The 14,242-nt window shown below is 38.0% G+C and overlaps 1 protein-coding gene across 3 annotated transcripts in view; it reads left to right on the plus strand.

The window, feature by feature from the left end:
- Window positions 1-14,242, plus strand: part of RASGRF2 (Ras protein specific guanine nucleotide releasing factor 2) — a 143,099-nt gene that overhangs the window by 75,990 nt on the left and 52,867 nt on the right. For 2 of the 3 annotated variants that reach the window (XM_087761549.1, XM_087761552.1), the window contains exons 15-17: window positions 294-682; window positions 4,076-4,204; window positions 5,484-5,573. In XM_087761549.1, the coding sequence (XP_087617675.1) occupies window positions 294-682; window positions 4,076-4,204; window positions 5,484-5,573 (608 nt within the window). The remainder of the gene's footprint in view (window positions 1-293; window positions 683-4,075; window positions 4,205-5,483; window positions 5,574-14,242) is intronic. The other variant, XM_087761551.1, reaches the window with a different exon arrangement.

A 14,242-nucleotide genomic window follows, 5' to 3' on the forward strand; every position in this document is an offset into this window, starting at 1 on the left:
CCTTCTATCATAGATTTCTTTACAGAATTACCATGGCGTCATTTGTTTGTTTGGTTTTTACCATGTTTTTTTGTTATATGAATAATTTAAGAAGAAAGTTCTTCCTTTGTAAATAGAACGTAAGTTTTTAGATAAGTCTGTCTCAACTTTCTGCCCAGGCTTTGAGGACTGAGTGTCATATAGATTTTGCAGTGCCATGCAGATTTGCACAAAATTTGCCTGTAAGTGTTTTCACTTAAATCTGTTCGGCACTTGTTATTATCTGTTGATTTTTTTTTCTTTCTTTCACTCAGGTCTTTGGAGTTATTCTTTGCCACCAGTCAAAACAACAGAGGAGAGTACCTGGCTGATGGGAAGTCACCACATCTCTGTCGCAAGTTTTCTTCTCCTCCTCCATTGTCACTTTCCAGAACTTCCTCACCTGTCAGAACCCGAAAACTCTCGTTGACCTCACCACTGAATTCAAGGATTGGTGCCCTTGACCTCTCTACTTCATCTGTGGCAAGCAGTCCTACCTCGACCTACAGCCCGGCCACCTCCCCACCACCAACAGGTAGCAAAGTACCGCTGGACCTTAGCAAAGGGCCCTCCTCTCCTGAGCAAAGCCCTGGCTCCATAGAGGACAGCTTGGAGAACCCTCGTGTTGACCTCTGTAACAAGCTGAGGAGAAGCATTCGAAGAGGTATTATATACCCACAAAATACTGAATGTTACTTTTGATAAATAAGGTAGTCTCTAATGTAGGCTTGACTTTTATCAGATTACTGCTGAGAAGTTTTTTCTCATGTCTTTTTTTTTCTCCTGATCACCATAAGTCGTGTTGTGAAACCAAATACTCTGCTTTCTGTTTCTTCTCGAGTAGAAGCTGTGATGCATTGTCTGTCTCCAACGCTTTGTTGCTTCTTTGTAGGGATTGCAGTATGGCAGAATGGTCTTGTCTGTTTTCACTTCAGCAGAGTGTTAAGGAGAGAAAGGCAGAAGGAAATATTTGATGATAGTTGTGTTTCCTAAGGTGAAAGATTTTGGAGTTGTACTGTTACTACAGGAAGTAAAATATTAAGTTAAAATGAAATAGGGATGTAAAGACCTAACAGCTTTAACATGTTTACATAACATGGCTAGTTTTCCAGAAAGATTTCCTCACTAATCCAAACAAATAATTTCTGTGATGCACTTGGTACATTGGTGAGATTCATACCACCTGGCTGTTATCCATCCAGATGGTAGATGTCTAAAATAGATTAATTGCTCCCGTGCAAATGCCTGTTTTTTCCTCTGTGGATTACGTAAGGCACCTTGGAATAGATACTACTTCCAGAGGGCTAAAGTTCGTTGATGTAAACCTCAGTGTGGGCATCTAGAATGGGATCATTGTATTTACAGATGGCAAAGCAAGCAAGTAGCTCTAATCTCATAGGATGCATACATGCGTGCTTATTTCTCGTTGCTCTTTGGGATGGAGGGATGGTCCTCTGAATTAAAATAGAAGTATATAGTAATTTTTTGTATTGTTGTTATATTACACGAAAGATAAGGAAATAAAAAAACGCTATTTTATTCCTAAAATTCATGTTTAGAAATGGTCTTACATGTCCTGACTTACAATTTGAGGAATTTGAACTGTAAATCTGAGCAAAATGTAGCTCAATTTTACTTGTAAGTACTGTAACAATGAAAATTGATATAACCCAAGCGGAAGGAAGAAAAAGATTACCAAACATAAACTAAGAAAAATATGATTGAGGCATTATGTTTACTCCTTACTGATGAATTGAAATAAGCGCCCTGGTAAGAAATTCGATGTCGTATTATGCAGAGGGATTGTTTTTACAGAATGTAGTCTATTGTTTAGCAAAAAAATCTTTTTAACAGGAAAGTTAGCCACCTTAGCATTATAAGAATCTATGCTTGCCCATGCTTTATGCTTTTGTAAAATGCTGGTTGGCTGTGATACTGAGTCGTTACTTTTCAGTATGCTGGATGTTTTTAAGTGAATAGCATAACAGACTACTTATGTATATAAAATCTAGTATTTACTATGTAGAGTTGGGCAAATTCTTCTTGTGCACTAGTGTAACCACATTCACATCAATGTGATAGCACAGCATGTCCCAAAATATAGGCCATGCATTAAAATTAATTGTACACAGGTAACTGCAGTCTGCAGTAGGTGTAACTTTTTTTACTATACATTGTAAAGTAAACTAGTAGAGAATAGGTTGTTCTGGCCTAGTGTTAGCACTAGGCATTGTTGCAGAGGTGTTCAGATTTTGCATTCCAGTCTGTCAAGGCTGGAAGTGCCATCTGGGCAGCATGAGGAACATTTGGAAATGGCAAGAATCTCGTATAAATGCTAAATTGCTGTCTGTGCAGTGTCTCCAGTCCCTTTGGGGATCTCATGCTGAACAGTTTGCACTCAGTTTGTAGGAATTTGCAGCTAGATAGCTCTGTTCTGTGGGGGAAAGTCCTTTTGTCACCTAGCTGCATATAGCATGTTGAGGAGGAGTACTAAGTTTAAAAAGAAATCTCACAAGGAGAATGGAAATGAGTGGTAGGAGAACTACAAAATGCTAATCTGCACGTTTCCTATCATACATAATGCATTTCTTTGTTTCTGAAGTTTTCTTGGTAAGGAGACCAGTTCTACTTAATCAGGACCCACCACCCCATTATGGCCAATAGTGTTGCTCTGGTGCTTGTTTTCCAAGAAAACAACTATGCCCTACTCTAAATCCAATATAACCATACAAATTCTGTTCTCCAGGACATATTATTATGGTGGTTGTTGTTGTTCTCCTTGCATGTTGTCTATTTACATCCTGGAATTTCCACCTTCTTTGCCCACTTCCAAAGTTGTTGTTTGCTTTCAAAGTTTTTGTTTTCCAAAGTTTTTTTTTTATATATATTTTTATATACACAGTGCTTATGCTGCAGGAGCAGTTGTCATTCATATCAAATATAGGATATATTTTATCAGCTTGTTTTCCCTCATTTTGGAAGTAGTATTTCTTCCATTCCTTTTTTATACTTCTTACAGAAGAACTCCTCCATAGAGTAATCTGCTCTCCAGTGCTGTTTGGCGATTTTATTGGGCAGTTTTTGATTACACATAGTTATCCAACAGGGATTATTTTCCCTAGCTCATATAAAACCTATGAGTTCAAGTATCCTTATTACATGTGTATTTCACTGCATATTTTGCTGACTTAAAGTGCAGTCTTATCCAAGCTATTTTTAAAACTGACAACTTGCTGGTTTTCACCAAGTTCTTTATTTATGAGCTTTTGCGTGGCTATATGTCGTTGGTACAAAACTTTCCCAGTCCTTTAACTCCACCCGGAGGATAATTATTGCTGAGTCTTCTTAATGCAAAAGTTTCATGGCAAGGTCCAGAAGCAGTACTATTTAAAACAACTATAAACCACAAATTAAATGTAAACAACTTTGTGTTAGATAATATTTAGTGGTATTAGGTTGGTATTGAAACACTGGTATTAAGTGCTATTAATTAATGGCCATTTTTTAAACATTACCTTTCAGTGAAGCCCCCTTTGATATACATATTCTTTTTTATCAATGCAGTACAGTTCAGATTGTTCAAAGTTGATAATTTGCAGACTTTCTGTCTTTTGATGTTTGTAAACTGAGAGTCCTGAATCGCTCACATACTCCATAATCTCTGCAGAGGCACTCCATATCTAAGACAAACCAATCTGACTACACTCTCTGCTTTAAAAAAAGCACGTTAGAGCTCCATACTGTAGTTCCCTATGGCCTCTTGATAGTTTCAAAGAACATTTGTACTTTATAATTACATTAATAGAAAAGAATAGAATAGAATAGAATAGAATAGAATAGAATAGAATAGAATAGGATAGGATAGAACAGGATAACATAACATAGCATAGCATAGCATAGCATAGCATAGAATAGAATAGAATAGAATAGAATTATTGATCCATTAATTAATATAAGTTGTTACATATTTATTTTTGTAATACATAACATAATATAAATTAAAAAGTTGTAAATTATGAATGATCATCCCAGTATTAACATTTATTCTCTTTTAAAGCAGCAGTTCTAGAATCTGTGTCAGTGGACCGGACAATTCCTGAAAGCACTCCAGCAGTGGATACCACAGAGCTTTCCCCATGTAGATCCCCTTCAACACCACGTCATCTCCGCTATCGCCAGCCAGGAGGTAAGAACCTGATATTTCTTGCCTCCATCAGTCCCTTTAAAGAGTTGAATACTGTAGCTGTAATCCCTGCAGGATATTAAAAAAGAATAATGTTTGAATAATGTGTTTTGCTTGTATTTTCCTTATTTCTCATGTATTAAAAAAAAGCCGTTAGAATGTGAATTATGCTGGTTAATTTGTGTGGTAATGAGACTTGGAAGCATGTTGGGACTTCGGTATGATGAAATGTTCTTAAATAGCTTGAGCAGGATGTGCGCAAGTTCAAGGCTAATATTGAATCAGTCCTAGTCTCACAAAACTCTCAAGACCTTGACAGATTTTTTTTCAGCTACTAAGGGGACATATTTTGGGCACCATATGTAATCATGAAATACACAACACCCATTATTGTCAATGGGGAGTGACTGTGTCTGTTTCTTTGTATAACACTGAACATATACAGATGGAGTCACATTATTCGTTCCAAAATTTGAATAAACTGCTCAATTGAAGAGGAAAAGTGAGAGCTGGAGCTCCTCAAATAGCTCTCACATGGCTCTTTGAAATCATTAGCAGAGCTGTGAGCTACGTCCATGAACGCTTAAAATGCTGCCATCTCATGAAAGCCAGATTTCTAGGCAGTTATTTCATGCCTGGGATTATAACACCAAAACCAGAGCAGAGACTTCTCAACTGTTAATAAGTTGCTGAGACACTTTAATTTTCATCCAATGCTAATCTTCAGTTATTGGGGACATTTATGGTGAGATGTCAAGATTTGGGAGCTGGAAACTGGGGGGAACAGTGCTCTATTATCTAAGTACTAGTCAGAAGCAACGTTCACAGCACTCCTTATAGTGAAAGTTTGATAAATTGTGCCAAACTCTACTCAGCCTAGGCAGTGACCTGAGAAAATATTTGACTATAGTTATCAGAAGTTGATTAATATGCTTAGTTGTCTAACATGATTTTTTTGTTTAGGTTAGTTTTCTACACCATTGTTTTTGTCACTTTTTTTTTGTTTTTCTGTTTGGTTACTGCTTGTTCCTCACCTTGGCGGTGCCTTAGACAATTTTTTCCATAGCAACATTAATTACACCGACCTGGAAATAAAACTTAAGTCACAAATATGATTGTGATATTTTTATTTGCCTTAGTATAAAGTCCTCTGGCAATGAAAACATCAAATGGTCACACGTATAAACATTAGTGAAGATTTTAAGTATTATTGTTGCTTAACTTGAAAAATATGAAAAGTATGTAGAAGTTGTTAACTTTTCTCTGTTTGTTCCCTTTACAGTACAAACTGCTGACAATAGCCACTGTTCGGTTTCTCCTGCTTCTGCTTTTGCTATTGCTACAGCTGCGGCAGGGCATGGGAGTCCACCAGGTGAGAGAAATGTGCTGTACAAAAGAGAGATAACAATAAGATACGTAGGTCTCAAAAGGTAAATATTTCCTAAGAACATACATACCTGAATCCTAAATAGCCACTGATTTGTTACTTTAATCTGCTGGTGTTTTGAGTCTGGAATCCTGCCCTTTGTGTGGACATTGCAGTACAGCATTCACTGATAACTGGAGCCTTGGCGTCCGGTTATGTGGCCATTATAAAAATATTTGTAACATAACTCATTTAATTGAAAGTGAAGTTTATCCCTAAGAGTGACTAAAACAGCTTAAGACAAACTGTTGAGGTACATCCACTGTGTTGTATTTCCTTCTGTGGCCCTCTGGAAATTTCAGCTAATGAACCAATTTATGTCACCAAAGAGTAACATCATCTTTTAGGCAGTTTATATACCACCCTGTACTGGGGAGTTGCCAGCAACCATCACCATGTCTACCTGAAAGAAGGAAGTGATGAAAATGTACTCAGAAATATCTTTTAGAACAAAATATGAAACCTAAAAAGTGAGGACTGCATACTATACCACAAAGCTTCAAGAAACTCCTGTGAGCTTTGTGCCTTTGTTCTGTGGACTCTAAGGAGACTGCCAAACTATTCAGTGAGATTTTGAACTATCATGGTATAAACCAATGATAGCTTTTCTTGCTGACTTAAATCAGAATTATATTTATCACTCCACATTTTCAGTTCATCATCTATTAGTTGAATTGTTGTATACTGTCCTTAATATTTCTGGGTCAACCTATTACTGAAAGATAAATATTTTACATATATGTAATCTGCTAGACATCTAGATCATATCTTTCTTGTTTCTATTTTTTGTATTCACTTAGAACTTAAGATCTTATTTTGAAAATGAGCCTTTTTATGTCCAGGGTTGGTACACGTAAGAGCAGTTGTACTTAATTAAATTATTGCAAGTGTGTACTGTATATTCCTTGGAAAGCAGCTATGTTGTCTACTTACTGGAGGTATTTAGTGCAACTTAAAATAATTGATTTAAGTTTTGAATTTGCTTGCTGTCTTGCTGTGTACCCTTTGACATACTAATATCTTCCATTAACTGAGTCCTGTCCTAGGTCATGTTACAGAGAAAAAGCAACATTTTTGAAGTCCACAAAATCACTTTGACTTTTCATTGACACACTCAAACTCACAGTTCATTTTGATAATGTATGACAAAGTATAGTCCAACTGTAAATTAGCACCTGCCTCTTTTCCGTCATAACTGTTGGAATATCAAGAAACTGCTTTGAAGACTCTAGTCTGAAAATCACTCGTTAAATTCTATGCAAGTCAGTAAATTGTCACCGTTGATTTCAGTGGATTTTGTATCCACTGTGTCTAAAGTTGGGGTCATTTGCTTGATGAGTGAGTAGGCATCATGAGAAGACAATTTCTGGATAAACATGGATCAGTGCTCCTGTTACTCTTGTGTACTTCCTGTGATCTTTAGATGATTACAAGAGAGTAATGTTCAGTTTTAGGAACTTCATGAACCTGTCATAAATACGTATTTAGTAAATTTTTTTTGAAATTATGAATATCCTCTGCCTTTGGAATCAGACACTGCCAAGGAATCAGCAACACATTTTGCATTATGAATTAATTCCAGTATGTTTACAAATAGTTCAAAAAATGCAGTAAGAGTAAAAAATACTGTTTTTTCCCACTCAGACCAATTCAATTAAAAATTACCACTTTTGTATTGTTAAAAGCACAGCTTTTCAATATTTGTAGTATTGAAGTATGAGAGAAAATAAAATCTACAAGTAATTAAATCAGTCAATTGAAGGAATATCAAAGTGGGGGGATATTGAAAAAGGAAAAAACAACATCCCTAATATTCTTAAGTACTTTTTTGTGTTGCTGTTCAAGTTAGTTCTGCATAAAAAGTCATTCTCCTGGGTGATGTAAAAAACAAGAAGGTTCTGCAGCAAATCTGACAAGAAAAGTGTGTGGTGGGGAGTCTCAGGAGACTGAACTGGAGCAAGACTGCCCACCTGTAATCAATATGAAAATTCAAGGCTACAAACCAGAGCTTAAACAGCTGAATCACCTATTTTGTAACTTGATGCAATTAATCATGGTAGAGATGGTACTAAAGTTGCAGAGTCATGCAGTTCAAATTTGGGCAATTCAAATAATTTTATTTCTTCCCCATATTTGTGTTATCATAATTATGTGTTTTTTTAAAATAATGCCTTTTTTCCCCAGTGGACTACTGTCTCATTCACTGCATAGGATGGACATGATCCGTCAGTGAATCAGGTCTGGGTAGTGAATGAGATTTATGTCTCTTTTTCTCTTTTTCGTTGGTCCTTGGCCTCACTGCTGTAGACATTGTGATGTGTGCCATTTAATATACTCCCACAGGGAACATAAATAGAATGGCAGATGAAAATCAGTGTTGGTAAATACTGAGCGATGCACATGAGGAAAACCAGTCTGAGCTCTACACACCTGAAAGGATGGGCTCTGTGCTGGACATGATCGCTCAGGACCAAGATCTGAGGATTACAATAGGTAGTTCATCAGGAGCCAAAAAGGTAAATAAAATATCAGGAATTATTATGAAAGGAACAGAGAACAAAGCAGAGAAGACCACTGTGCTACCACAGCATAAATCCAGAATTTGCGTGCGTATTGAAGACTAGGTACAGTTGCAATACATCCTGCTTGAGATGAGGGGATGAGAACTAGAGAAGGCTGAGAGCTTGCAGTCAAGGATGAGTGGAAGTATGAAATGGCTTTTGTGCATTTGAAGTTTAGAGAAGAGATGACTTGGAGGGTTGATCAGAAAGTTCTGCAAAATCGTGGATGTCACAGGGAGAGTTAGTAGGCATTTGTTGCTTTTTCTGATGCAAGAGGTAGGAGGCATCAGCTGAATTTCCTGAGGCCAAGGTTCAAAACAAACACAAGTTTGTGGTTCTTTGTGGAATGAATTGAAGGCCTGTGGGTTTCTTCTGAGGAACATTGTGCAGGGAAGAGACTTACCCAGATTCAAAAAGTGGACAGCTACCTGCAAGCGAGAGCCATTACTGGTTACTAGACTGGCAAACTAGAACAGGTTCAGGGTCTGAAATCAGTTGGAGGCTGTGGGAGAGTATTAGGAGGTAAGAGTCATCTCTGTGTCCTCTGTTCTCACTGTTCCCTGAAGCATTCTGGCTTCTGGCCATTTTGTTTTGTTTTGTGTTTTGTTTTGTTTTGTTTTCCCAGGGTATAATCTCTTAGTTCTTCTCAACTTTCCATCTTCCACTTCTGACTGTTCAGGGATGCATTGAGGCAAGCAGGTTAACAGACTCATTGGAAAGCCCTATAGTCACACACTCTACCAGAACGAGACATGAAGAATATTTAATCATCTCCTGTGTAGAGTGTTGGCCGTGACGTTTTATAATGGCTGTCACCATGCAATGATAAGTTTTTATGCTGATAAGTATGTAGAGCTCTGAACAGCTCTCCCAGGGTGTACGATGGCTTTGCTTATCTTATGATAAGCAACTGGGGGAACAGTGCTTATGTTGGTCTTTTCTGCAGGCTTCATCACCGCAGGTGGCTTGATGGGAAGCCAAAGTTGAAACACCTTTTCAGTACTTTGGTCTGCTTTAGATATTGGTGCACTTTCCCCTTTGGATGCAACCTGAGTGCAGTGCATGTTGGCAGTGTTTTCACTCTGCTTCATCCCTGCTGTGTGGGGGTCATTGCTGTGCTTCAGGGACCTTGATAGTGTTTTCGAGGCACCCTCACCTGTTGAGTACATTTGTTATCTGGGTGCACATGAGGTGCACATGTAGGGCTAGCAGGGCCCTAAGAACAGCTCATCCTTGGGTTGCCCCACCACACCATGTGCTGCACTAGTTTATGAGCTGCCGAAAAGGAGGTGCTGGGCACCACAGCATTGCTCTGCAGCATGCAGAGCTTCTGCAGTGTATAGAACCTTTCTCTGAACCAGTAAGGTTCAGGTTCTTATGCTCTTCAGCAGTTCTTTGTAACTTACTGGTTTTGTTGCCATTAATTTCTGTTATTTTACAGGTAACTGCTTTTATGATGCCAAGCTGTACTACTTGTCCTATTGCTTAGTCCATCTGTCTAGTTAAATATTAATCTCTACTTATCTTAAACATGTTTTTGTATATTCTCTTCCATAAAATTTGCATATTACTTGTTTATTTTAACAGCATGATAACAGTAAATAGAAATACGAAGTGAAAGTAAAGAAAGTCAAATAAGGCACCCCAGGTGCACAGCTTGGTGCCTGCATGAATGGTAATATGCACAGTAGGGATTAATAGAGCATGTTGTGTCTTTTACATGTCATTTCTGTTTTGAGGGATGTGGAGGATGGCTGGATGGCTCATGGCTTGCTGCAGTTGTAGTGCTCTGTCACCATTAATAGGTTGCTGCACACCTTCATTCTTTTCCCAACTTACTAAAATAGGATAATAATACTAGCACATTCTATCATAGAAATGGACAGGTCAAAGTCATCTTTATTCTGCAGTCTGTTCTGGTTTCAGCTGGGATAGAGTTAATTTTCTTCCTAGTAGCTGGAATAGCGCTGTGGTTTGGATTTAGGATGAGAATAATGTTGAGAACACACTGCTGTTTTAGTTGTTGCTAAGTAGCGTTTATACTGGTCAAGGACTTTTCAGCTTCCCATGCTCTGCCAGGTGCACAAGAAGCTGGGAGGGAGCACAGCCAGGACAGCTGACCCAGACTGGCCAGAGGGCTATGCCATACCGTATGATGTCATGCTCAGTACATAAACTGGGGGAGTTGGCTGGGGGGCAGCAATCACTGCTCGGGGATGGGCTGGGCATCAATCGGCAGGTGGTGAGCAATTGTATAGTGTATCACTTGCTTTGTTTATTATTATTGTTATTGTTATTGTTGTTGTTATTGTTATTATTATTATTGTATTATTATATTATTATTATTATAACTGCTACTATTACTACTATTCTATTTTATTTTACTTTAATTATTAAACTGTTCTTATCTCAACCCACGAGTTTTCTCACTTTCACCTTTCCAATTCTCTCCCCCATCACACCAGGGCGGGGGAGTGAGTGAGTGGCTGTGTCGTGCTTAGTTGCTGGCTGGGGTTAAACCACGACACAGTCTTATAGCTTGCTTTCATTGCAGTAAAGCTCATTCTTCAGCAAGGGAAGAGAACAAAAAGTTATACAAGTATCGTTCTCCAGAAGAGTGAAAGCCATCCAGTTTTCATGACTGGATACAAGCTAGTACAAACTCAAATTGTTGATATAGGGACAAGTATTCTTTACTTATTCTGAATTACCATTTCCCTATTCTCATGACTCTTTGTCATTACTCTTGGCACTTCTGTTCACCTACGTGCTTCTCAGAGCAATAGATAAGCCCTGAGCAATCACAAACATATGCCTGCTCAGAGGCATCAGTTACTTGAGCTGTTTCTCTCCACCTCTGTTCATATACTTCTAGAAAATTAGTTCTTGATTTCTGCTTGAATCAGAGACAGCTTCCATAAGCAACACAGAGGTTATCTAGCAGCTCTGTTCCAATGTCTGCCTTACTCTTTTCCGTGTGGAGAAGTTCCTATAAAAACGTTAATAGTCTCATCCTGATGAATGTCCTGTAATCTCTTCTTTTAGCTTTGTAATGAGAGTTAGGTAGTCCTTAACTGGAACTCCAGGGAACTGCAGTGAGCCCCATGTCTTCAGGAGTGATTTTCTTCTCTTCTCTGAGAGTCTCTGTCACATAGCCAGTGTCAAAAAAAGGAGTGAGACTGGTAATGTGGGAGAGGAACCTCCTGCCAAAATACTCACCAATCGTTTGCAGTTTTGCTGCAAAAATCCTACAGGTGTTAGAGGAATTAAGTAACAGCAGTATAATCTCTACAGCACCCACACAAACCCTAGCACTAAATAAAAACAATTTATATGGAAAAGTATTTATTTTATCTGTAGCTTGTAGAACTTGCAAATTTCCTTGGTTTATCTTTGTACAATTATTTCAAATGTGTTACTCCTTTTTTTTTTCCTTAACTTTTTATTTATGTCTGTTGTGCATAGAATCAGAACACTATCTCAGGATCAGTAAGATATCATGCACTGATCTTTAAAGAAAAAAACATCAGTTCATTTACTGAAACTGTTCTGCGTGCAGGTCCTCATACTCATGAACTATGAAGGTGCTCTGTGTGACTAGAAGTGATTCAAGCTTTAGTTAAAATCTCTGAATAGCTGTATGGATGAAGCCAAATTAGCAAAATAATGCTGTGTTGTTTTTGTAAATAATGAATAAAGTAAAAAGTACTTACATAAGCTTAGCAAACCTACAAATTTCTTCTCTGCTAAGAATGTCTAGCACAACTTGAAGAAAAATAGTTAATGTTAAATTGATCTTTTTTTTTTTTTTTAAACGGTTCTACTGAACATGAGCTTCAAGGAGATTGTTTTGACAAAAAAGTTCAAGATCTAAATTGACCTTGTATACTCTTTATATTTTTTATATTCTTAGCAGATATACTGAAAGAGCTTTGAGAAGCTTATTTCTTCCTCAACTCAAACTGGAGACCAAAAGTCTCCCAACATGGAAAATAAATGTTAGACAAAAAGTAAATACTTAAACCCAAACAAATAGGTTGTTCCCTCATGAACATAGCGGCTTTATTTCAACAGCTCTGTCATCCGATTTTGAGCTGCGTACATCAGTATTTCCAGTGTGCCGCATGCTTCAAAGCTGCCTTCCTCCTCCTACAGCATGCTGATCCGCACTGTAGAGAATGTACCATTTTTCACAAGAACAAGGTGACATATTATGGGAGAGGATGGGAGTGGGATGGAAGCTTGTGGTTGGCAGGAGGGCCTGGCTTCTTTAGTATAAGCATTTGTTTTTTAGAACACATGTGAAAGGGAGAGGAGAGAGTGAGAAAGAAGTAAGGGAAAAAGAGTGTTTGGGGGAGTATCTCTGACAAATATGATTTGCACTGAGGAAAATCTGCCCCATGCTAGCAAGGAGGAAAGATGGTTTTATTCTCTCTGATTTTAGCAATTTAAAGGAGCAATTAAAATAACAGCTTGAAGCTTTGAAGCATCTACACAAAAATGAATTGCTTATATACTACCCCTTTCAATTGCCTGCACATATCTCTGGCACTAAATTACATTTAACTTGAGTTACTTACCTGAGCATTGTTCAGGAGAGAGAATTTTTCCTAAAGCTTCTGCGTTTTGCAGCTTGTATTCTATCAAAGAACATTTCAAAAGATCTCTCAAACAATCAGCCTGCAAATCTTTTCTTATACAGAGAAAGTACAACCAGCTCCTTCTCTTTTCACAAATCCACTCTGGTGGTTCAGAGAAGCAATCTTAATCTAAATTGCCCTTGTTTTTAGGCTAGCAAAACTGATCAGCCTGTTTACCAGACCATTTTCTGGTATCATCTGCTTTTCCATAGCTCTTACAATCTGTCTGCAGAAGTGATCAGACAGTCCTTTGCAGCTGCAGCAGATTCTCAACAAAGCAAGCACAAAACCTGCTCCATTAATCTGCTAGCTGCAGCTGCTAAATGTAAGCAGTATCTTCCTTCAAAGCAATTCAATATGCATGGGCATTCAAAAGTACCTCCTTGTGCCACTTCCACATGCTGCCACTGAGTAGTTTCCGCTGTTGACAATGCATCTAATACAGTCTGTGAGTTCTGGATCGATGGCCCTGCAGTCACATCACTGTCTTCGGAGGGATCAAGTTCCTTTCTTAATCTTAAACTTTGTATAAAAAGTTAGTTATATGCTACTTTCCAGTGATAATCAGTTATGCATTAGTGATGGAAAAGATGTACAGAGGGAAGTGTGTAATCCTTTTACGGTATAAACATCTGATTTGCTTTGATTTGGCTGTTTTTGTATTCTTGGTCACTGCCTGGGATAAATCATTGTAGGTCCTTACTGTACTTTGTTTGACCCCTTCTGATGTAAAGCTGCCCAACCTCCATTTTAGAGCAATTGAATGCGGCTGAGGATAAACAGTGTGGAAGTACTTACGTGAAGTGTCAACTTTAAGAACCAGTAATGGATGTGAAAGTGTCAACTTCAAGAGCCACTGAAGTGAATACAGAAAGTCCTCATCTCCTCAGAGGTGCTGTAGGACTTTGTCTGCCATAACATACCCCAGCTCTAACAGCAATAACAAATATAAGCGGACTTTCGTAAATTACAGCTGTGTTTTCCAGGATGACATATCTCTTGAAAGCTGCATAAGCACTGAAGTTGGGCCTGATGAGTCCTGTGAGCCCTCAATCTGACACACTTTATCCTGCTTTATTACTATCACAATATTAGGTGGACAAAAATTAGCTAAAAGTAATAATCTATGTTTTGTAGAGATCCAGATTACACAGTGTGTCATGTCTAGGCCTTTCTATTCTGATAAATCAGGCAGAGATTGATTAAGGCTGACTCCTTATTTTAAAAGACCAAAATTATCATGAGAAAGTTTCACAAAAGTTTTTAGCAAGAACTGCTTACCTTACTTTAGGTTGTGACCAGTGGTGCTATTGTGCAGTCATTCAAAATACTTGCCAGCTCCCAGTGTGACAATATCTTTGTTTTGTTTGTTCTGGCATAAGCACTAATTGGAGTAATGGAATGACATAGCTTG

This window comes from Nipponia nippon, unplaced genomic scaffold, assembly GCF_047370975.1.
Source record: "Nipponia nippon isolate SJK-2023a ecotype South Korea unplaced genomic scaffold, ASM4737097v1 scaffold_24, whole genome shotgun sequence".
Classification (NCBI taxonomy): Eukaryota; Metazoa; Chordata; class Aves; order Pelecaniformes; family Threskiornithidae; genus Nipponia; species Nipponia nippon.